Genomic DNA, 23,711 nt, shown 5'->3' with positions numbered 1-23,711 from the left:
TCCTTAAATAACATAATATATGCTATTATCTTCATGTTAAAATGTACAGAATGGCTTCTTAGTGTATTTTCAACTTGGTGCTTGCACAAAAATGGGGAATTATTAGAGATCTGGTTCATTCCTTGTAGTTGTGTTATTCATATCCCATTATATGAACAAAAGCATTTATTTGTTCCCAAGTTGAGAATTAGTTTTATCTCATTTTATAATTTATAAAATTCTATAATTTTAAATTTCTCCTGGGACACATTCATCTTTCTTCCCTTCTATTCTGTAAAATGTATATTATTCTTGCTTAATTGCCCTAGCTGGTATGCCCAGAACACTGTTGAATAGAAGGGGCAAGAGTGGACATTAGTGTCTTGTTCCTGATTGCAGGGGGAAAACATTTAGTTTCTCACCACAAAGTGTAATGCTAACTGTAGGTTTTTATAAATGTTCTTTATCCAATGAGGAATGCTGGAGTCCAGCTCCAGCAGGTCCAGGGGCTCCCGAAGGATGAACAGCAGCAGTGAAAAAGTGAAAATAAAATAAAACAAAAATAAAATGGACACAGACAACAGCAGTGTGTTAGACTGGCCACTTTATTGTAGCAAGCGTGGCATTATATTTGTTAGCAAATTCCTGGTAGCATGCGTTATCTATGTTTCTCGGCATTACCTAATTCTAAAAATGTTCCTTTGTGTGATCACCCATAAAGGAACAACATAGTTATTTTCTAGTAACATTCCCTCCTACCCTTTCAAGGTCATCTAGCTCTCAACACCTCAAGTGGAATGTTTTACAAGGACATGACTTCTTAATTGTTCCTTTGTGCCATCTGTGGTGCAAGGGACAAGAGTATTCGCTTTGGTCTGGGGTGCCGGGAGGGAGCCAAGAGGGCCCTGGGAGCCCACGCCTTATGTGCTCCCAGAGAGACAATGTATACCTAGGAACTAATGAACCATTCTGTACCTTAACCCACCAGGTCCAGTTATCATCTGGAATGCCTCCTGGGGGCCAAGTGGGCCTAGGGGTTGGAGTAACTTGTATCCATAGATACATTCCTTTGTTGCTGGAGTGGGGATTTCGAACCCATTTGTCCCCCTCCTTGGCTGGGAAATATATGGGGCTATCCTCCCTTTAGGTAGAGGAGCGTTTATAGGGGGCGGCAAGGGCTGGATGTAGGGCCGCGTAATTTCCTGCAGACTCTTATTTCTTTCCCCAGTGGTTCTTTTCCCTGGGGGCCCGTCGTGGGCAATTCCCAAACTGGCAATTCCCCAGGTACTTTCATTGGTAGGGGGGCTGCCCTGACCAACGCCAAGGCCAAATTACATAAAAGCAGGAGTACAAGAAGCTTCACTGTCGGTGGGCCACCACGCCGTCCCGATCCGTCCACTGCCCGGGCCCTGCCATCAGGCTGGTTGGATAGCTCGGCTTCCAGCAGAGGAACTTCCCTTCTTTCATAGCTTGTTTTTATAATGAAATAGTATTGGAATTTGGCAAGTGCCTTTCCTGAATCTATGAAGAGGATCATTTGTTTTTTATCCTTTATTCCATCAATATTATGCATTATTCAGTATTCACATATTGGACCAGCCTTGTATCTCTGGGATAAATCTCAGTTGCTTATGGTATATAATCTTTTTATTTATGGTGTTTGATTTAGTTTACTAGTGTTCTGTTGAAGATTTTACCTCTATATTCATAAAACATATTAATCTGTAACTTTCTTATGATGTCTTTATTGGTTTTGGTATCAGAATGAGATGATTCTATGAATCTATGAATTCTGATTCAGTCTATGAATGAGTTGAGAAGTGTTTCTTCCTCTTCTATTTCTTTTGGAAGAACTTGTGAGGGATTGGAGTTATTCCTTGTTTAAATGTTTAGAAGAATCCACAGTAGAAGGCATGTGGTCCTGGATTTTCTTTGTGTGTAGTTGTTTTTATTACTAATTTATTCTCTTTGCTTATTAAAACTACTCAGAATGCCTATTTCTTCTTGAGTCAGTTTCAGTAGTTTGTACCTTTTGTGGAATTTGTTCATCTTATCAAGATTATCTAATCGTTAGTAAACAGTCTACAGAATTATCTTACAATCTTTCATGTCTGTAAGATCATTTGTAATGTTCCTTCTTTCATTCCTGATTTGACTTTTCTGTCCTTTGTTTTCTTTGTCAGTCAAGCTAAATGTTTGTCAGATTTGTTCATCATTTCAAAGGATAAACTTCTGTTGTTTTTCCCTATTGTTTTTCTATTTTCTATTTCATTTATGTCTACTCTAATCTTTATAACTTGCTTCTTTGTGCTTGCCTTGGGTGAAGTTTACTCTTTTTTTTCCCCTCTAATTTCTTAAGGTAGAATATTAGGTCATTGATTTCATTACTTTATTCTTTAATATAGATATTTATAGCTGTATTTCTCTTTAAGCAACACTTTACCTGAAACTCATGAAGTGTGTTTTGTTGTGTGTTTGTTTTCATTTGTCTTAAAGGACCTTCTAGGTATATTGGGGATTTTTCCCTTGGTTATTGGGAATGTGTTTGGCTACAGTTTATGTAGTATGTCTTTCTTCTGTCTTTTAGCTTTGAATCTATTTGTTTCTTTGAGTTTGTCTTTCCTAGGAAGCATATAGTTGGATTCTGTTTTTTGCCCCCATTCTTCCCACATCTCCTTTTCTTGGAGGTGTTTACCCTATTTCCATTTAATGTAATTATTGATAAGGTAGTTGAAATGTCACTTTGATGTTTGTTTTCTATATGTCTTTTTTGTTCCTCTATTTCTCCATTAATATCTTCTTTTGTGTTAATATGTTTTAGTATACCATTTTAACCTCCTCGTCATTTTTTTTTTACTATTTGTTATTTTGTTAGTAGTTTCCCAGGATATTAAAAGTAACATAATCTAGTTTTCATTAATACCAACTTCTTTTTTTTTTTAAGTTTACATATTTTGAGAGAGAAAGACAGCATGAGCAGAGGTGGAGCAGAGAGTGTGGTAGAATGAATTCTAAGGGGCTTGAACTCACAAACTGTGAGATCATGATTTGAGCAAGGTTGAGAATAAGACTCTTAACTTACTGAGCCACCCAGGCACCCCAATACCAAATTAATTTCAATAGTATACAAAAACTTTGTATCTATTTAGTTTTTTTTCCCTCCCCCTTGTTATTGTCATTCAAATCATGGTGTTAGATGTCTGTCAACACAGAATTATAATTATTGTATTATGCAGTTGTTTTTTTAAATTAGGAGACAAAGTATTATAAATAAAAATGCATTTATACTATCTTATATATTTATATTTGTAGTTACTTTACAGGGGCTCTTTATTTCTTCAGGTACATTAGAGTTATTGTTTAGTGTCCTTTTATTTCAACATAAAAGTTTACTTTAGTAATTTATATGAAGCATGTCTACTAGTCACAATTCTCTCCAATTTTGTTTATCTGGGAATGTTTTAATCTGTCCTTCATTTTTGAAGAATAGTTTTACTGGAGAGAATATTTGGTTGGCAATATTTTTTCTTTCAGTGCCCTAAATATGTCATCCCGCTGCCTTCTGGCCTCCATGGTTTCTGATTAAAATTATGTTGTTAATCTTATTGAACATACTTTGTATCAGATGGGTCATTTCTCTCTTGCTGCTTTCATGATTTTCTCTTTGTTTTCCAACAGTCTAATAATAATATCTCTAGGTGTAGATCTTTTTGAATTTATCCTTCTTTGAGTTCATTGAACTTCTTGGATGTGTAGGTAATGGTATTCATCAAATCTGAAAAAGTTTTAGTAATTTTTTAAAAATATTTTTTTCTGCTCTTTTTTCTATATCTTTTTTTTGGGATTCCTATTATACTTATGTTGGTACACTTGATGGTGTCTCAGTTTTCTGAGGCTCTGTTTATTTTTCTGCATTACTTGTTCCTTCTTCCTCAGACTGAATAACCTAATTTGACCTATCTTCATATTCATCAATTCCTTCTTCTGCCATTTGTATCTAATATTGAACTCTAGTGAATTTTTATTTTCACAATTTGTCTCCTTACTCATATTCTCTATTTGCTGAGGCACCATTTTCATCCTTTCTTTAGTTTTTTGAGCAACTATTTAAAATAGTTGATTTAAAGTGTTTGTCTGCTAAGTTTAATGTAGGACTTACAATTGACCAAGTTTCTATGACTGCTTTTCCTTCCACTCTGTATCAACCTGTTAACCATAGTTTCTTTTGTTGTTGTTTTTTGCATGTGTCACTTTTTTTGTTAAAAACTGGATGTTTAAATAATATAGCAAATCTGGAAATCATTCTTCCCTTTCTCATGTTTTTTTATGCTTCTGTTTATTGCTGCTTTCTTGTTTAGTGACTGACCTGATTTACATACAGTCTATATTATTGTCACATGTGGGCACTGATTTCTGTGTTGAATTAACTTAGTGCTCAGCTAAATGTTTGAAGAGAGAATTTCTTAAATTCCTAGAATGAATAAGTTTTTCAGTCTTTGCTTAAAGCTCTGTATTTGTGTTAAAGTGTGCCTCTAATGTTTAAACAGATAAGCTGTCTTCTTTAGTCACCACTACCTGCTTGTGCAGAGCCAGAATGTCAAGCAGAGGTGAGAACTTAGGTTCTTCTCAGGTTTCTCTTGAGCATGCACATAGGCTTTATATGTGCATGGCATTCTAGATTTCCAGTAATATTTCAGAGCTTTGCAAAACTCCCTATGGACATTTATGCTTCAGCTTTTCTGCTTAACTTTTTTGCTTTGTTTGTTGTTTACCCAACTATTATCTCTACCTCAGGCAACTGCGATGGTAAGCAGTTGCTACTGATTATTTCCAACAAACATCCATAGAGAAATGACTGTTTCCACTGGGCAAGCTCTGCGTCTGTTCAAGTCTTGCTCATGGGTTTTCTAAGGTATTGTCAGACAGACTAAATTTTCTGAGGTTGGAGCTTTGTAAGAACTCCAATTTCATTCTGATTTCTCCAGTGGCTGCTAGGCTGCTGTTTCTCACTGTTATCGTGGATATTTATTTTCAAGGTTACCGCTGAGTGGCAGAGAGGAGGATGGGAACAGAGAAAGTTAAAATGCCACCCCCCCCCCCAAAAAAAAAAACCATGCTATTCTTACTGATGTTCAGAGATTAAAAATAAAACCTCCCTGGATTGTGGCAGAGTTTTCGTTAATTTACAGAGTCCCAGAGAACTTGTTTTGACACTCTTTGCTAGAGTTTTCATTGCTTTTATGGAAGAGAGAATTTTCAGTTGTTCTTTCTCTGCCATTCATAATGACATCCTGTAATTTCTCTCATCATTGTTTTGCATTTTTCTCCCTACAGACACTGTCATGTTATGTTAGATTTATAATTAGTGTTTCATGTTTTGTGGCTAATACAAATCATACTTAAAAATTTATTTTCAGTGTTTCATCACTAGTATATAAGAATTGAATTGACTTTTATATATTTAACTTGTATCATATAAAATTGCTAAGTTCACTTTTTCTAGTAGCTTTTATGTAGATTAACTGGAATTCTTTAAGTAGACACTCCTGTTATCCACAAATAGGGGCAGTTTTATTTCTTCCTTTCCAGTGGCTGTGACATTTATTAATTTAGGTTTTTTGAAAACCTATTTTTACCCTGATTTATATATTAGATTACTTACACTGTTCCCATTTATCTAATTTTGCTATGCCACCTGTTATAATGTGGATGTACTGCCTTTTCCCAGTCATTATCTGTTTTCTGAGTAGACAATTATGAGATCTTTCCGGTATGAGTCTGTCTGTTTCCCTGACCCATTTATATTATTTAGACATATTTTGGCCATATGAATATTTTTTCAAAGAAGAATCTTTTTATAGACTATTTATTCCAATGAATATCTACTGTTAAGGAATTGGCAAGTAGGAAAGGAAGGAGTAAAATCCATCTTAATCCTCAAAATATTTTAAGATATTTCCCACTGAAACCAAAATCATAATTCTCTTATTTAGAATGGATGATTCACATTAACTATAGGTATTTAGAGAATTTTTTCTCACTTCTTGCTTTGAATATTTTTTTCAAATATGAATTCTTCAGTAGAGGATGTGATTTTTCTATGTTCGGACTCCAAAATTTACAACTAAAATGGTTTTTAAAGGTCATAAAACACAGCCCCTTTATTTTATAGATGATAAAATATATTTTATTATTCCTCTGCAGCAGAGCTTCCCTTTAACTATTATTAAAATATAGGAAGTTAATTCTAATTTATCAGTATTGAAATGTACACCTCCACTTCTACACCCTGGTCTGACTACTATCATCTTTCACTTGGATTACTATAATAGCTTAACTGGTCTCACTACCTGTACCCTTGTCCTCTCCATTCTATTCTTAACACTTTTGAATAAACCTGAGATCATGTCAGTCCTCTCCTCTAAACCCTCCAGTGTCTTCCTATTTCATTCAGAATAAAAATCAAAGTCTTTACAGTAGGTTTGCAAGGCTTTTAATGACTTGAACCCCTTTCCCCCCAGCCAGTTACTTGTCTGACCTAATCTTCCAATAGCCTCCCCTCTATTATTCTGCTCCTGGATGCTGGCTCCTTGCAGTTCCTCTCACACGCCAAGCATACTGCCTTAGGGGTCTGTGCACTCATTGGCTCCTGTCTGGAATATTTTGCCCCTAGATATATGAATGATTCATTCCCTTTCTTCTGTCAATACCACATTCTCAATGAGGCCTCTCTTGAACATACCATCCAAATTAAAACTCCAGTCTATGCTTTCCAAGCTTCTCTAATTTCCCCAAATTTTCATAGCACTTATCATGTTCTAGTGTACTATGTAAATTACTCATGTATTATGCTCATCTAGCTGCTTAAATGCAAGCTCCATAAAATAAGTTTTTGGGGTTTTGCGCCTATCTTGTGAACTGATATATCCCTGGAACCTGTGAAAGTGCCTAACACATAATAGGCAATCAGTAAATACTTGTTGAATGAATGAATGCATAAAAGAGTACAGCCACCTTGACAATTTAAAACCATGATTCTGGCTTTGACAAAATCAAAACATTCATTATTTTTGCTTTCAGTTAGATTAGGCCTTTGAAAATCACAAATGATTATCTCATATTTTTTATGATCTGTATTTTCTGGGTTATTTGAGATAAAACATTCAACCGTGGGGCACTTTTAAATTCAGGATGTGGAACTGCAGCAAGGGTTATAGCGGAGGCTAGGGAGATAAGGGTTGGATGTGGTTTGAGTGTGAAGAGGTGAAGGTAAAGAAATAAACAGAAGGTAGATCCAGCTTCCTTCATTTAGGAAGACAATATTCATTACCTCTTATCTCAGAAAGACAATTAATACCATGAGTAGTTTTTTTCTGTTTGTCTTCACCACTCCCCTACAAAAACACACAAGCATATGATAAGTTAGCCATATTCATACCTGTTCCTCCCATCTTTCCTCCTATCTTCAAGAAAGGCATATCCTTCCTCTGCCGTTCCCTACTTTGCTTAACTTTAGGTCTTAGATCCAGATCAATTTATCAAGTTTTCTGGATGGCCACTTCACCTATGAACAAATTGTTGTATTTTCTTATTTCTTTCAATTACACATTTTAAAGCAAACTGTGTTGGAATTCTAAAAATTTGTGCAGACTTTTGTAGTATTTTCTTGTTTTGTCTTCATAACACCAATTTAATAAATAGTTTGCACTTGTTTCTGGACAGATAGGATAGAGCAACTCTCCTTACTGAAAAGTCACAGCAGGAGGCTGTGTAGTCCACCTTCTTCCTGTGGACCTCAGGTTGTGGGGTACGTGAAAGACCGAGACAGAGGGGTGGAGAGGGAAAGTCATAAACATAGTTTTTTCTTAAAGTATATTGTTTGAAAATATTTATATTTATGAAATAATATTAATAGATAAAATATTCTTGATTATTTTCTTAAATGTCCTTTAAAATATAATATATATGTATATATATATATGTATATATGCATGTGCACACAAACATGTGCGCACAAACATATATACACACACGTGCACATATACATTTACACAGACACATACTCATGCCAAATGTCACCCTCTTTGCTCATTCATCTTCTCCTGCTTCTGAGATCAATATCTCAGACTATTCGGTGTGCTAATTCTACTCGACATCTTTTATTCATCAGTTATATCCTTACCCTGCCCCAGTTTCTTCCATATCACCACCAAGGAGCTGCAACAAAGATAGATCAAATATTCTTTAAAACTCTTATCAAGACAAAAGGACAACAGCTTAAAAACAAACACACTGGGGCACCTGGGTGACTCAGTCGGTTGAGCATCCGATTCTTGATTTCAGCTCAGGTTATGATCCCAGGGTTGTGGGACCAAATCCTGCATCTGGCTCAACACTGGGCATGGAGCTTGCTTAAGATTCTCTCTCTGTCTCTGTCTCTCTCTCTCTCTTTCTCCCCTCCCTCTCTGCCCGTCCCCCAGTTGCACTCTCTCTACCTCTCAAGTAAACGAACTTTTGAGGAAATGGTCATTTGGTAAGTTGGCCATTGCCCTAAATTTAATTGCCCTAAAAAATAATTATTGAATTGGCACAATAAGGTAGATCACATCCCCTCTTCTGTTCCCATGATCCAGACTCTGGCTAGAATTATTCAATTTAATCAAATTTTCCTCATTATTAGAAGCATAATAACAAATCCGAGAGGTGGTAGGTTTTTTTGTTTGTTTGTTTTTTGTTTTTTGTTTTTTTAGGTTTTTATGTTCCCATTCTCTTGGGCTTACCTGTTATTAAATTCTAAATAAATATTTGCTAAATGAATTAATGAAGCAATGTGTGATTTAAGGTTGATATCTACCTACACCTTGAAAGTTCACCTAATTAAATGCAGAGTGGACTTTGAATCTGGCTTGTCTTAGAAGAATTCTCAGGAGGTAATGGAATTTTGAGACTGAGCTAGAATACCATTGATATATGTGAATAACTCAAAATTTATGAATAGGAGGTTTTCAATTTATCCTCATTTACTGGAGATTTTCTAGACTAGGCATTAATCTAAGTTTGGAGATGACCCAAAATGATACTCTGGAGCTTGGAGACAGAACAGGGGCAGGGGGGGTGGGGTGGTGGTGATAGAACAGGTTGGGAGACTTCCTCTTGGCAATGCAAATGCTCTGGGAATTGCAGATGAAAGTAGATGACAATCAAATTTAGCATTGATAACATGATAGATTTATAGGTTTATAAACTAGAGAGAAATTTGATTTGGGGAGTTATGGAATGAATAAGTCACAGGGATGAGAAGTACAGCATAGGGAATAGAATCAATGGTATTGTAATACATTTTATGGTGACAGATGGGAGCTACACTTGTGGTGAGCATAATATAACATATAGAGTTGAATTATTGTGTTGTACCCCTGAAAATAATGTGACATTGTGTGTCAATTCTACTCCAATTAAAATAAATAAAAAAATATTTGGGGAGGCAGCTTCTGGAGAAAGACAACAAGTTGGGTCAGTAAACAGGCTGGGCAAAATATTCACTTTGGCTTAAATTTTGCAATGTCTATGGAAAACACTATGATTATTTTATTTTATTTTATTTTAGAGAGACAGAATGAGTGGGAAAGAAGGGCAGAGGGAGAGAGAGAAAGAATCTTAAGCAGGCTTCATGCTTAGCATGGAGTTTGACATGAGGCTCAATCCCATGACCCTGGAATCATGACCTGAGCCAAAATCAAGAGTCGAACGCTCAACTGATTTATTTATTTATTTGTCAGCCACGGCTTGGGAAACTGCAACTTCTTATATGATGCATATTATGTGTATTCTGCAGGATTAGAGCAGTTTGTTGGAAGAATGCAAGATTTTCAATTATACCAAGTGGCGCTTACAAACAGGTAAGTGAATGTGGTGTTGTAGAGTTCAACAGGTATAAGAATAATTCTCGAATTCAATTCAGTAAGAGTTGCAAAAGATTATGTTATTTTTCATCTTTATAGAATTTGGGAACTATCACCTAATTAACGTATACACTGTTGGCTTTGACTTAGTCTATGGTTGTTATTCACTAGTGCTCCTCTGTTGGGTAATTTCTTATAATATGAAATTGATCAAATTCTTTACAAAGGTGTGGTAGACTCTAAGTTTAAAGTTCTCTTTTGGCCAGCAAAAGAGTGGGACACAGGATGAAAAGCGAGAGATGGTTAATGTCTGGGAAAAGACAAGAGCCCCGAATAAGGGTCTTAACCCCATTTTTATTAGGATCAGAAGACTTATAATCATGATGTTGGACGTGCACAAAGAGACAATGAATCTGTGAACTTTAACTTGGGGATGTGAGGGAAAAGAGGTTTTGAAGACATTAGGGTTAGGGGTTTGGATTAATACAAAACAAAATCCTGGCTCTGAGTGGAAGGTTGTTTACAGAGGACATGAGGCACCACCTCTGTTTATCTTAGCTAGCCTAGGGGATGAGACAGGTAGGACACAAGACCTCAGAGTTAACAAGGCACCTTTCTTTTGTTAACCATCTCCACTCTGGGCAACTTCGCCCTGCAGGGCAGAGCAGCGCAGCAGTCTATAGCCCGGTGTACCTATTTACCTAACTTGGTCCTTCCTTCCTGTGAAAGCAGCTTTCTGCTATAGTACTAAATTGGGGGTGCTTCCACCCTGAATATCTAATCTTGTTTATTTCATATACCTATGTTCTATATTAGGGCCTTTGCCCCTCCCTATTCTGGGTGCCTTTGAACCTCCCTGCTTTATTTTGGGGCCCTGGCCCACCTTTATTCCGGGGGGCTAAGACCCCCTTCTCTATTCTTATTTGCCTAATCTTGTTTACCAAACTTGGGTGTGAGCATCCTATGGCTTTGTATTTCTTTATGCCTTTTTAACCCATTGGTATAAGCCCAGGGGATCCCTAAGATTATTCCCCATACATAGGATTTCCTCTAAGGAAACTAGATTTTTGAACATGTTGTATTACAGAATTTGGGATACATTTGTTTAAATATTCTAGATGAAGTAGTTTTGGATACTTAAGAAACTGCTCTCTCTGCCTTTTAAAATTGCTTTGTTGAACTTATAAGTACTAAAGAATTTGGAACAATGAAAGTGATTATTTTGATCCCTGAGAAAGTCTCAAGAGGCTGAGCTATTAGACTTGGAGATAAGAAGAATGAGTAATTTGAAGTATTATTGTATATTTTTCTATTTTCAGTGAACAAAAATTATGTAGAGTTGGACTAGTGTTAATCAAGTATTTCCTCATCTTGAGAATAGGTAGCAAATCTTTCCTAGGGATTCTTAAGACACATAAATTTTCATTCTGTTCAGAAAAGTTCAAGTGAAATTCTGCTTAGCTGCCCTCTAAAGTTTCTCTCTTATTATTAGATTATAATAATAATAATAGTATATTATTGCATGGATGAGTTGATGTTGTTTACTTCTATTAAGGACCAAAAAGAATCATGTTTATTCAAATTTCTTGAAGGCAGATGTAGATTAGTGTGGTGAATTTCCAAATGACAGAAGTAGCTCTTGTCAATTTGAGAAGTATTGTTCTTGAGGTGCTGCTATGATCAGCGCTATGTCCATTAGAAATATCAACATTCTTTACTAGTCTGTATAATCAAGGGCTACATGAATAAAGAGTGCTGTAACAGTGGAACACATTATTTGGGAGATTTCCTGCCACCAGTCTTGCTATCCTTTAAATCACCTTTATCTAAAATTCTGCCGAGTAGCGCTGCAATAATTTTGGCACTATTAAAGTTTTTACTGGGGGCAAAGATTTCACCAGATAGTCACTTCTGGTCCCATTCCAAACCTGGTATCAACTGGAAAATATCAATAAGATTAAAAGAAGAAGGTGTTATTTCCTGTGATTTGGTGAGTGGTTAAACTGCCTGACTCCATTGCCCTACTGGAATCTGAAGGAAGAAGCCTAGTTTCTCTAGTTAGACCTGAGTGACTGATCTTGGCCTACCTGAGATGTCTGGAAAGGTATTATAGGGAAGAGTGCCTATAAATAGAATGACTGATTCTGACCTAGAACAGGTGTATGGCCCTTAATGGAAAAATTAAATATATCTGCCTGGAATTGGCATTATTCTTTGACTATTGGCAGCTGCCAGGTGATCTGAAGCCACTGAAGCACTTTAGGATTCCAGAATCTGTACTGATGAGTCACAGAATACCATTGAAAAATGGTCTTGGCCTCCGTTCCTTTACTTAAAACAGCAGCAGATAAATGACACCTATTTTCTTATTTCTTTCCTATGGATTAACTGGAGACCTTATCTATAACTCTCAGTATTTTCAATATATTATTGTTCAGTCTCAGGGGTAAGTCAGTTTAACAACCTACATGAATATTACCTTTCGTTTTTTTTTTATCACAAATAGATAGAGTAAAATATGATATTTAAAAAAAATGTCTAGATAATCAGACAAGGGCTTACACATGCTTCTCAATGGAAAAAGTTAACAGTTAAGAACTTATTGTTTCCAATATATGTTTTATGAGTGTGTTTATTTTGCCAGGAATGAGTTTGATTTTATATTCTGTTTAGAAAACTATTAAAATTAAATGGATACTAATCAAAAAGTTAAAATAGTGATATTCATTTGTAGCAATCCTTAGAAATTCTATTACTGTTGAACTCTTTGACTTACCGTCTGCTTCTTACAACCACAGGGAGATTCTGGAAATTTATTCTGGAAATCTGTTCAGATTGCATACCCAGTCACATTGTCGCTGCCCTGGCAGCCACCCTCGGGTCCATCCTTTGGTTCAGCGATACTGCATTCCTAACGATGAAGAGGACACAACCACTGATAGGGTGTTACGGCTGAATCCTGAAGCCCATCCTCTCTCTTTTGTCAATGATAATGATATTGGTACTTCATGGGTTTCACATGTGTTCACAAACATTACTCAGCTTAATCAAGGAGTGACTATTTCAATAGATTTGGAAAATGGACAGTATCAGGTAATTTGAAATAGTGAGGTGTATTAGTTTCCTGTAGCTGCCACGACCGATGACCACTAATTTAATGGCTTAAAACAACAGAAATTTCTTCTCTCACAGTTCTGAAGATCAGAAATACAAAATCAAAGTGTTGGAGGGACTACTCTCCCTCCAAAGGCTCTAGTGGGGAATCCTTCCTTGCTTCTTCCAGGCTCTGCTGTCTCCTGGTGTTCCTTGGTTTAGGGCTCCATAACTCCCATCTCTGCCTCTCTTTGCACTGGCCTTCCTCTGTGTTTGTTTCTGTGTGTCAGATCTTTCTCCTCGCTCTGTTATAAGGCCCAGCCTACATCTGGGATGATTTCATCTTCAGATCCTTAACTTAATTACATTTGAAAATACCCTATTTCTGAAGAAGGTCACATTCACAGGTCCTGGGTGTTAGTACTTCAATATATTTATTTGGGGATGCAATTCAGTCTACTACAAAGTGAATGAATTAGGCAACCAAACATTACTTAACTAACATAGTGTATAATAATGTATGAAATAAAAATATCTAAAAGAAAATATGCAGGATCTTTTTTAGATATTTGTATGAAATCATATGCAATATTGAAATTGATGTCTTTTTATTAAGTAAAACAAATTAATAAAAACTAAGGTGATTATTCTAAGTAACTACATAAGAAGAACATATATAACAATTATCTCATGGAACTAAGGTTGTTTTTCCATATCCTTATATATCAAACTTAATGTTAATTTGCAGTTAATTAATGAATTTATTTTTTAAATGTTTATTTATTTATTTTTGAGAAGGGGGGAAAGAGGGAGAGGGAGGGAGAGAATCCCAAGCAGTCTCCACACTTCATGTGGAGCTGCACAGAGGCTCATCCTATGACTGTGAGGTCATGACCTGAGCCAAAATCAAGAGTCAGTTGCTCAACCAACTGCCACCCAGGCATGCCAAATTTGCACTTAGTTGATAAAATCCTTAAGAATAAGGATGGATATGCAGTTATAGAATGTGTTGCTTTTACCATAGGGCTATCAGGTTTGTGGATGTCTGATGAATACTTGATAATTATTATTATGAAGAAGTAAGCTATTATATTTGAAACTAACAATTTCCTGGTTTGATTTATACTGATGGGTCAAACTTCCAACTTTAAAGACAATGATTAACTTATCCATTTTTAGGTGTTTTATATTATCATTCGGTTCCTTAGTCCACAACCAACAGCGATAAGGATTCAAAGGAAGAAGGAGGACAGCCTGGACTGGGAGGATTGGCAATATTTTGCTAGAAATTGCAGAGCTTTTGGAATGAAAAATAATGGAGATTTGGAGAAACCTGATTCTGTCAACTGTCTTCAGTTTTCCACGTATGAGTATTAAAAAAAAAACTGTTTGAAGGAGTTAATTTTAATAAACTAATGGGTTAATAATAAGCAATAGGTAGACTAACTCACTGGACTGGTGAGTCTAACTCTCACTAACTTTCTTGAGGCAGATTCTTCTAAGGCTCCTCCTTAACTTGAGTTTTAAATTACATTTAAAGTTCTCTTAAAAGACTTTGGAGTATCTCTTGTTTACAGCCTCATTTGGGCTTTATAATCTGATTTTCAGATTGTTTAGCAAGTTATCTATATTAATAGAATTTTATTATGTCCTCAAGGAAATGTTTTACTATGTTTTTTTCTGTGATGATCCTATATTGTTTGCATACAAGTTACGTGAGATATGTCTGTTTTCCCAGAATGAAGAATTAAAGTTGTTACGAGTATTGTGTAAGAATGTCTCAAAGTTATGATTCTGTTTTATTAAAATTATGAATAGCTTTTCATGACTTCAAATATTTTTCATCAACAGTGTCACTCCATATTCACATGGTAATGTCACATTTAGCATCCTAACACCTGGACCAAATCATCGTCCTGGCTACAATAACTTTTATAACACCCCATCTCTTCAAGAGTTTGTAAAAGCCACACAAATAAGACTTCATTTTTACGGACAGTACTATACAACTGAGACTCCTGTCAGCCTCAGACACAGATACTATGCAGTTGATGAAATCACCATCACTGGGAGGTAATGTTCATTACTGAGGTTTGATTGCAGGGTGCTTTTCATCATGAGTTTTGTTTTCAACAAGGCTGTGGTCATACTTACTTAAAAATACATTAAGATGTAGAGCAAACCAGATTTCAAACTTCATGTTTTGAAATGGCTTCCTACTCTAAGATTTTTTTTAGAAAGGTTTGTATGTAATTCTTTCCAATATGTAAGACCACATTGTTATAGAATCAATTTTCAAAAGCTGTTGGGTTTAGAAGGTGTGATGCCCTGAATCTGGCTTAGAAATGATTTACTAAATATTTTACTTGGTTTGTTCTGGAATGTAATTTTTAAAATATTCTTGAAGTCAAAGAGAAGGAGCTAGATTTTGAAGGACAATTCTACTCCCAGCTAGTTTGTAAGCATGGGGCTTGGCCTCCCTGAATTCACAATTCACAATTTTATGAAGAATATTTGTTTTCCTAGGAGAAAAATATCTATTCCCTAGATAATTTATAAACATCTGACCATACTTGAGAACATGGCTTGTTGTATTTCAAAGTATGGGTAGCTGGAGAGCGGCATACTCTTTAGTATGGAAAGGACACCTATGTAGACTATATTTAGCATTGAGTTGTGCTAGAAGAGTGATATGCTGTGTAAGTAAAGTACATCTTTAAAAACAGACCAGAATACCAAACTATTTTTGTTTAGTACTAGCATAATGAAAATAATACTACTATTAAATAGTCACCATATAATTTTGGTGAAAAAAACCTCCCAAATGATTGAAATTTGTTAATTTCACTCTGCAGTTTATTCTAAACTTTATATTTTTCACCGTGACTTGAATAGGTTCAGTAAATACCTTCCCTTGACAAGTTTGTCATATGTCTGATATAGGTAGAAACAATCCCTGACCCTTTTTCCAGGGAGGCTTGAAAATTACCTTTTCAGAACAATATGGTTTGGATATTGATGGCACTTCACCCATACATTAGGATTAATGCAAAACTTTCATGAGCATCCACATGATAGAAGAGGAACTGATCTTTGTGTTGATTAACATACTTGTCTTCCTTGTTGGATCCACACAGTGGATATATTCACAGGCCCTTAAATATATTCACAGTGGAGTTGACTTAGAAATGTCTGTTGTTCCTGTTCACAGATGTCAGTGCTATGGTCATGCCAATAAGTGTGACACAACAAGCCAGCCCTATCGATGCCTCTGCTCTCTGGAAAGCTTCACCCAAGGACTTCATGTGAGTTCTCTGTTTGATGCATGGACACCTCAAAAAAAAAAAAAAAAAAACAAAAACAAAACACAACCAAAACAAACAAAAAAGTGGGGGATGGTGAAAATAATTTTTTAACTTAATTTTGGTCTATTTTCTGGATGTCAATAAAAATAAATTGATATGAGCCTGAAATGTCAATTATTTCAGAAAATTTTTGGTAGAGAAAAATAAAAGTCATCGAAAAGATGAAAGTATTATTTTTTAAAATAAACTCAATCAGGGGCGCCTGGGTGGCTCAATCGGTTAAGCGGCCAACTTCGGCTCAGGTCGTGATCTCGCGGTCCATGAGTTCGTGCCCCGCGTCGGGCTCTGTGCTGACAGCTGAGAGCCTGGAGCCCGTTTCAGATTCTGTGTCTCCCTCTCTCTGACCCTCCCCCATTCATGCTCTGTCTCTCTCTGTCTCAAAAATAAACATTAAAAAAAATTAAAAATAAAATAAAATAAACTCAATCAGTAAAATAACAACTAAGATTAAACCTCACTTTGCTGTCTTTGTTATATCAGTATTATCATGTTTTGTAAAACACTTTTTAAGGTGTCTAGGTAGCATGGCACTGGAAATAAGGGTCTGAGTTCTGCATCTAAAAGGTATTTATACAAAGGTGTCTGTGCAACATAAGCATCTTCTGATGCAGAGAGATCTTTATGTATTTGTATCAGTCAAGTTGAATTCATTGCTGATACCAGTAATTTTAAGTAACTAATTTGAATATCTATAGTAAAAGGACTCAGGAATGATGTTACTTTAGATTGTCTGTGATGGTCCAGGGAAGTTTCATAGTTGAAGTAGATATTTAGCTCTATCTTCAGGAAAAATGGGTAAATGGAAATGAAATTGAGATGTTTTTGTTAATAGAGACATTCAGCATCAATAGCAGCTGATATGAAAGCAGGTACAACAGCACAAACAATCATACCAGTAATGAAAAATAAACAGGACAGAGCCTCCTAAGTGATGTTTAAGGCAATTGGTGTTAATTTGGGAAAAAAAAAAAGTTAAAGCCCTACCTCATGGCATGTACAGAAGTCCAGGTGACTTAAAGACCTAAATGTAAAAATAATTGTAAATCTATTAAAATAAAGATTAAGATAATATTTCTAAACTTTATAAGTTCAGCCATAATTGTGTTTAATTTTTCCCAACTGGATTGATTCTTGATTTTAAATTTAAGTGACATTTATTATATTTTTTCTAGTGTCCTCTTGTTTTGATTCTTTAAAATACACATTTCTCTTTCCTTGCAATCAGTGATTCCTTTTATTAACCTCACAATGTACACTGTCTCATAGATTCGTACTTGACTTGTGTTCTAAACCTTGCCCTGTACATGTTTTTAGTCACTTTACTTCTCTCTGTCCTTTGAGGATATCATGTAATATCTTGTTTTTTATTCTTTTTAAATTTTTTAAATGTTTACTTATTTTCAATAGAGAGAAGAGAAGATAAGGGGAGGGGAGGGGAGCTGAGGGGCAGAAAGAGAGGGAGACACAATCTGAAGCAGGCTCCAGGCTCTGAGCTCTCAGCACAGAGCCCGATGTGGGGCTCGAACTCACGAAACGCAAGATTATGGCCTGAGTCGAAGTCAGATGCTTAACTGACTGAGCCACTCAGAGCCCTGGAACATCTTGTTTTTTAAGAAGCACCTGTCAAGGTTTTGGGGAACTCCATTTCTGTCTTCTGAGATTCTTAATCTGATCTAATTTGTTTCCAGAGACAACATTAATGCATATAGTTCAGTGGCAAGCATATTACCTACAATGCAGACTTCCTCTAGCACATTTAGAATGTAGTCCTGGCCCTGAGTTTCAACTCAGTCTTTGATTGGGTTAAGTATTCTTTCTTTCTATGTGCTCAAGCCAAAACTTTCATCTTCTGATTCAGATGTTCCTTTGAACTTATTCTCCAGATCATTGCTTTATATTGAACTGTTAATTTATACGTTAGCCCTCACCACTGGTTGATAATTGCTTCGAAAGAAGGAATCTTTTACATATTTTGGATTTCTAACATCCAGAGGCTTTGAATTTGGTTTGATTAGTATATCATGAGAAAAAAATCTTTTTAAGAAACATTGATTTTACTATGTTTGATTGTGCAGCTTATCATATTGTCCCAGAAAGGAAATTAATTGGATGAACTTGATTGATTCACTCTTTATTCAGCCATAATTGTATGTTTTAAGTTTTTGCCAGTTTGATTTTTTCTTGATTTTAGAGTTAAAGTGACATTTATTCTAATTTTCTTAGTGTCTTCTCCATTTGATCCTTTAAAATGACACTTCACTTGCAATCAGTGATTTCTTTTATTGACCTCACCCCACTTCCCCAAACTCACCACTAACCCAGTTAAAAAACTCTCTGGGCTGAATTTTGTAAGGCACTTTGATCTGAATATATGCAGTACATTCAAACTAAGGACTGGGCAATGCTTTCACATATGTTGTTTTCTAAGCTTCTTTTGCTTTATTTTGACTAGTTAGTTCTCTCCTCAACCCCCACCCCATCTCCTTTTCCTTTTGATATCCTATCTTTCCACCTTCCTCTCTCTTTAATTGCTCACAGTTGAGTGATTGATATTTTATGATTCTTGGATGATTTCATGCTTCCCCTTAAAAATAGAGCCATTAAATGAATCAAGGCTCATGATTGGTTTCAGAAGTCTAGTTGGGATTTTCAGACTTGGTCTCAGGTGGTGACTGTTGGATTATGAACTAGCAAAATAATTAACTATAATTTAGGTTGAGAATACATTTTACTGCTTCTTATTTAGACATTTAGTTTCCTTTAGAAACAAACGTAAAATGTTTACTTTTCTGTTATTTTCTTCCTTGACATATTTTGATAATTATATAGCCATAAATAAAAAAAGCAACAAATCATTCACTTAGCAAAGTTTGGCAAATGTAGCTGAAGGGAAAAAGTCAATAGACTGGTAAGTTGAATGATTTCTCAGTGCTATGATATTTTCAATAATGTGTTGAAAATGAGAAATGATTTTATAAAGCATTCATAAGTATGACATTCTCTTTTTGTTATCAAAATATTTTAATACATGTGGGACTTACATATCTGAAATAATTTGAAAAGATTCTTATTCAAGTGCTTTTCACCTTGTTCTACTTTTCAAAATAATAAGTTTTAATGTAAGCCATCCATATCCTATTGGAACCAATGTTCTTTTTTAAAGATCTGGACATAATCCAAAAAGAATGCCTTCAATTTCACAGTATTATGCTAACCATTAATAATATTACTCAATAAACAGGGCTTTTGTGAATTATATTACAGCCATTTGGCAAACAGATGAAAACGTAAGCCTTGAGAATATGCCAATTCTTGGCAATTGGCAGTCCTATAAGAAAGTGTTTTTAGCGGAAGTGAAAATGAATGAAGTCAGGAGAAAGGAGTAGAATGGTGAATTCAGAAGCAAGTTCTTACACATAGCCATTCCAGAGAATTTTCTATATAAAGCATTCTTTAGTTGTTTATGAAGTTGATTTCACAAACAGGTGGTCCACAGGTGGGAACAGTGTTTAAATAATTTGTTATTTAACTTCCAACAAGAATTTTCCCTTCTTCTCCTCCTCCTCCCTCATCTCTGGATTCTCTTAATCGGAAAATAATCCAACACTACGTCTACATTTACCCATGGCAACAACTATAACTCAGGGTAACAATTACCCTCTTTGGAGCCGTAACACTATTTGGTTTCAACCATATTCTCTACTATCCATAGCCTTATATCTGGGTGATCTCACTTATGTTAATATCTGACCCACTTAATAGATTAAGACTTACAATAGTAGCTAGAATATGTGTTTAATTATTCTGGGAATAGCAAGACCAACTAATTCATAACTCCATTGGTAAATCTCATTTCTTTTGTCCACTCATAAAATTATAAGTTACTAAAACACACAAACAAACAAACAAAACCTCAAGACAAAGTATGACCAAAAGCCCTGCTGATCTTAAGATAAACTCAAGCCACACTTACTTTTTCTTAAATTTTCATTGTATTTTGTGATACCTAAAACATCTACCTTGGTGGGGAGGCTCAGTGATTCTCCTCATTGCTACTACATAGGAACTCTGACAGATTTTGATATTGTATTGGCAGTTGTAAGGTTTTGACTTTAGTATGTAGTGCTTACCATAAATGATCATTGTATATTCATTAATAGAGAATAATTTTAGAATATTTGTGACATTTCTTCTCTAGAAATGACTGAAACAATGAATCATTTACTTGTTACACTTAAGGGCTAATCTAGAGCAAAAGAAATCTCAAAAGACTATATACCATTCAGTAACTTACAAGCAGAGTTGAATATTTCAAAGCAGAATTCAGGATTACACCGCGTTTAACCCTGAATGAATCATTTGATAAGAAACACATTTATGCTTTTTAAATAATTAATATTTGGATAACAATCACTTACTTGTACATGTATTTTAAAATTTAAGTGAATTTTTTCATTTTAATTGTGAATTCATGTACAATTAAATAATTGATTGTATTAAATTAGATTCCTTGTATCCTTTACTCAATTTGAACCATGATAATATCTTGCAAAACTAGTGATTTTTCTTTTTAAGCAACTTTCCTGAAGTATGTTTTGCATACAATAAAATGTACCCATTTAAAAATGTATGGATTGATGAGTTTTAGCAACGCTTGTGTGATCACTGCCATATTCAAGATATGGGATGTTTTTCTCTCCAAATACTCTTTGTGCTCCTCTACAGTCCATGCCTCCTCCCCAACCTTCAGTCCCAGGAAACTACCAACCTGCCTCCTGTCACTACAAATTAGCTTTGCCTGTTCTAAAATTTCAAATCATGGAATTATTCAACTATGTATTATTTTGGTGCATAGGTTTCTGATTCCACTCCCTACTTCTCTTACCTTTTTTTAAAAAAATAATTTCCTAACTACTTGTGCTATTAGCTTTATTGCAATAATATATCTCTGGTCCACCTGCTCAAGAATTCCATTGTAACTTTCCAAAAGTATGTGTCAAGTTCTTAGATGCAGAATACAACCTAGGAATTGGAAGCTTAGGTAGTTCTACTACATGTCAACTAACATGGTCGCATAGTTACAATACACCCATTACTCATTCTCTTCTCTATACCTGTTCTAAAAATTCAAATGTTGATAAATTCTAGCTTTAAGAGATGTGTTATCAGTTGATACTTGCGTCCTAATGATTTTTCATTTTCTTTTAACAGTTATGTTCATCTTTCAGGGGCTCTTGGCTAAGAGTGATGTAATAATCAGTGCCTTTGCCAAGGACTGGCATTTTGTTGGCTACTTAGCTATTCTTTCATCATTCTGTGACATCATTACCTGCAAGGGTGGCCAAGCGTTCACAGAGCAATTTATTAGTAACCATGAATACTTCTCTTATTCTTTGGCTCTGATTTGTGACCCTTTTATAGCATTAATCATGGCTTTTATGAATTAACTACAATCAAGCTATCAGTATGCATTTTTGTTAGTATTATAAATAGCAGAGCCAGCTTAAAATATTTAATATAATAGGCCTTCCTACCATTCAATAATCTGAATGGTGCCAACATCACACTCTACAATGCTTATTATGTAAATGAATATTTCCTGTTATTTTAGAAAGTGTGTTCCTTTAGAGCACACAAGTCCAAAAGTATGAGTCATCATGACTAGCTTGAGTCATATTTTTATTACACATCAAGCTTTCCCAGTAATGTCTTCTGTTTGCTCACACAAGGATTTTACTTTAAATGCATTTCATTATATAATCTATCTTGTAAATACTAATGAATCAATTTTTCTAAGTAGCAAATAGTTCGTATTATAGAATCTATATTAGATGTATATTTAGTGAATCAAGGCCTAGAATTTCATTTCCTCTCTGGCACATGGTGATATTATTAATCTTCGAAAAACACTTGCACTAGTTATTCCATGTTCATAGACAGGAAGATTCAGTATTGTCAAGATGTCTGTGCTTCCTACCTTTATCTATAGATTCAAAGTAATCCCAATTAGAATCTCAGAAATTTATTTTGTGGATATCAACAAACCATTTCTCAAGTTTGTGTGAGGGGCACAAGACACAGAATAGCCAAGACAGTATTGAAAGACTAGAACAAAGTCAGACTACTGACACTACCTGACTTCAAGACATATCCTGAAAGTTACAGTAATTAAAACAATGTGGTCTTGGCAAAAATAAAGAAATAGATCAGTGGGATGAAATAGAAATACAGCCACATAAATATAGTAAACATTAAACTGTGGACTGTTTATGTGTCCACATAATAATGATGTGTCAATTTAGGTTTATCAGTTTATGACAACATACAACTCCGGTTCCAAATGTTGAAAGTTGAGAATTCTGTGAATAGGTGGGGGTGGGAGGTATATGGGAACTCTGTATCTGTCTCTCAATTTTTCTGTCAACTAGAAAATGCTTCAAAAATTATAGTCTATTGAAAAAGTAGCTTTTAAGACAGAAGTGATGATTGCATTTAAGAGATCAAAGGTCCCTGAATTATTCTTGAAGAGAGTGGAATATTCAAATTTTAACTTAAGCAGGATTTTTATTTAAGAATAACACAGCAAAAGAGAATAAATGTAGTATGTAACTTCCCAAACTACAGAGAATAAAAAGGAAACATCTTTCTTATTCTGACATAAGGGAAAAAAGAAGAGGGAAATAAAAAAGTAAGAGATATAGAAAATATAGCAATAAATATAACAAATGCAAATGTGTTACACTTGTCAGTTAGAATTAAGAATTGTCACACATGGGGCATCTGGGTGGCTCAGTCAGTTGGGCGTCTGGCTTTGGCTCAGGTCATGATCTCACGGTCGTGGGTTTGAGCCCGTGTCGGGCTCTGTGCTGACAGCTCGGAGCCTGGAGCCTGCTTCAGATTCTATGTCTCTTTCTATCTCTGCCCCTCCCCCACTTGTTCTCTGTCTCTCTCTGTCTCTCAAAAATAAGTAAATGTAAAAAAAAATTTAAATAGTTGTCACACACATCAAAATATAGTATACCGCCATTGTCTGAGCAGAGCCTGCAGTAACGTGAGGGAGTACCTCAGGCACAAATTTTAAGAAGGCACCAGAAAACTTATTAATCAAGATAAATAATATTTTAGTGTAATGTTTAATAAAGGCAAAGTAATACTAAAATCTGTAAGGAACAATATGTAAACATTTTAAGTAAAAATAAGCTGTTGTTTGTTTTATAACTCCGAGTTACTTAGCAATGAGAGCTGTTACTCCAGTCAGCCACAATCCCTGCCTAGCAGTTCTATAAGGCTCTCCTGTGTCTGCCTCATACAAAGGTTGACAATGGTTTAAAAACAGATTGGGTAAGATGAAAGCTTATACATAGCTATGTTT

At 35.2% G+C, this 23,711-nt stretch overlaps 1 protein-coding gene across 5 annotated transcripts in view; it reads left to right on the top strand.

Moving 5' to 3' along the window:
* USH2A (usherin) overlaps positions 1-23,711 on the top strand; it is a 751,068-nt gene that overhangs the window by 72,845 nt on the left and 654,512 nt on the right. For all 5 annotated transcript variants that reach the window (XM_040461001.1, XM_040461002.1, XM_040461003.1 and 2 more), the window contains exons 5-9: positions 9,815-9,878; positions 12,680-12,974; positions 14,154-14,338; positions 14,826-15,047; positions 16,186-16,279. In XM_040461001.1, coding sequence (XP_040316935.1) covers positions 9,815-9,878; positions 12,680-12,974; positions 14,154-14,338; positions 14,826-15,047; positions 16,186-16,279 — 860 coding nt within the window. The remainder of the gene's footprint in view (positions 1-9,814; positions 9,879-12,679; positions 12,975-14,153; positions 14,339-14,825; positions 15,048-16,185; positions 16,280-23,711) is intronic.

This window comes from Herpailurus yagouaroundi, unplaced genomic scaffold, assembly GCF_014898765.1.
Source record: "Herpailurus yagouaroundi ecotype Mexico unplaced genomic scaffold, PumYag 253, whole genome shotgun sequence".
Lineage (NCBI taxonomy): Eukaryota > Metazoa > Chordata > Mammalia > Carnivora > Felidae > Herpailurus > Herpailurus yagouaroundi.
Note: the sequence above shows the minus strand (reverse complement) of the source record. Positions and strands in the feature narration are given on the sequence as shown.